Raw genomic sequence first — 738 nt, 5'->3', positions numbered from 1 at the left:
ACAGTCTCTGGAGCTCCAATGTTTGATCTGATATATTTGGCAAATGGCTGTCTGGCGTATTCGCACATTGTGCAGTCGTGTCGTTATCGCCAAGTACAGAATTTTTGCTCTATTCAATAAATAAACCATAAATCACATCAAGTGCTCCTTTTAAAAACGCAGTCAGGATCGCTGCATTTTACTTACAAGCTGCTCAGCTCTTAGCAACCTCATCTTCCTCAAGGCAAATTCGCTGGCTTGTGAAGCCTGTTGTATCTCGACATGCTGCTTTTCTTGTGGCCCTTCCGGTTCTCCACTTTGGGGTAGTTTATGAACAGCTCCCGCTCGCACAAAAAGCTGTCTTCGACACAAGACACACACTCACGCTTTACTTTCCTAGACGGATACTTCGTTGCCAAAGTTAGGTCGCTAATATGAGTGACTGTTGACTGCTCTGAGTCGTCATGTGTGCTTACCACTTCAACAGCAGGCTCTAGTTCGAAGTAGAACTGATATTTGTGCCTCTTTGCAGAAACATTTGCCTGCTTTCGTTTTTCTCTAATTACCAATCCATCTGCGCCACTGTCGTTGTCAAGGCTTGTGCTATGCTCATCTGTCTGTAATACTTCAGCAGTGCAAGAAGACGGATGGCTTTCATTATTGCAACTCGGCTCATATTCGCTTGCCACTTCGTGGCTGTATCTCTCATCGCACACATCCTCAGATCGCTTGCAATACGGATTAACATATCGGCAGGAT

General features: G+C 45.0%; 1 protein-coding gene across 1 annotated transcript; it reads right to left on the bottom strand.

Annotated features, from left to right (window-relative positions):
• Positions 1–218: 218 nt before the first annotated feature.
• Positions 219–738, bottom strand: VICG_02201 (uncharacterized protein; the record flags this gene model as incomplete). Its single annotated transcript, XM_007605584.1, has 1 exon — positions 219–738. A coding segment is annotated over one exon (520 nt), but the record flags the coding sequence as incomplete, so codon positions are not given.

Source organism: Vittaforma corneae (genome assembly GCF_000231115.1).
Source record: "Vittaforma corneae ATCC 50505 unplaced genomic scaffold supercont1.136, whole genome shotgun sequence".
Lineage (NCBI taxonomy): Eukaryota > Fungi > Microsporidia > Nosematidae > Vittaforma > Vittaforma corneae.
Note: the sequence above shows the minus strand (reverse complement) of the source record. Positions and strands in the feature narration are given on the sequence as shown.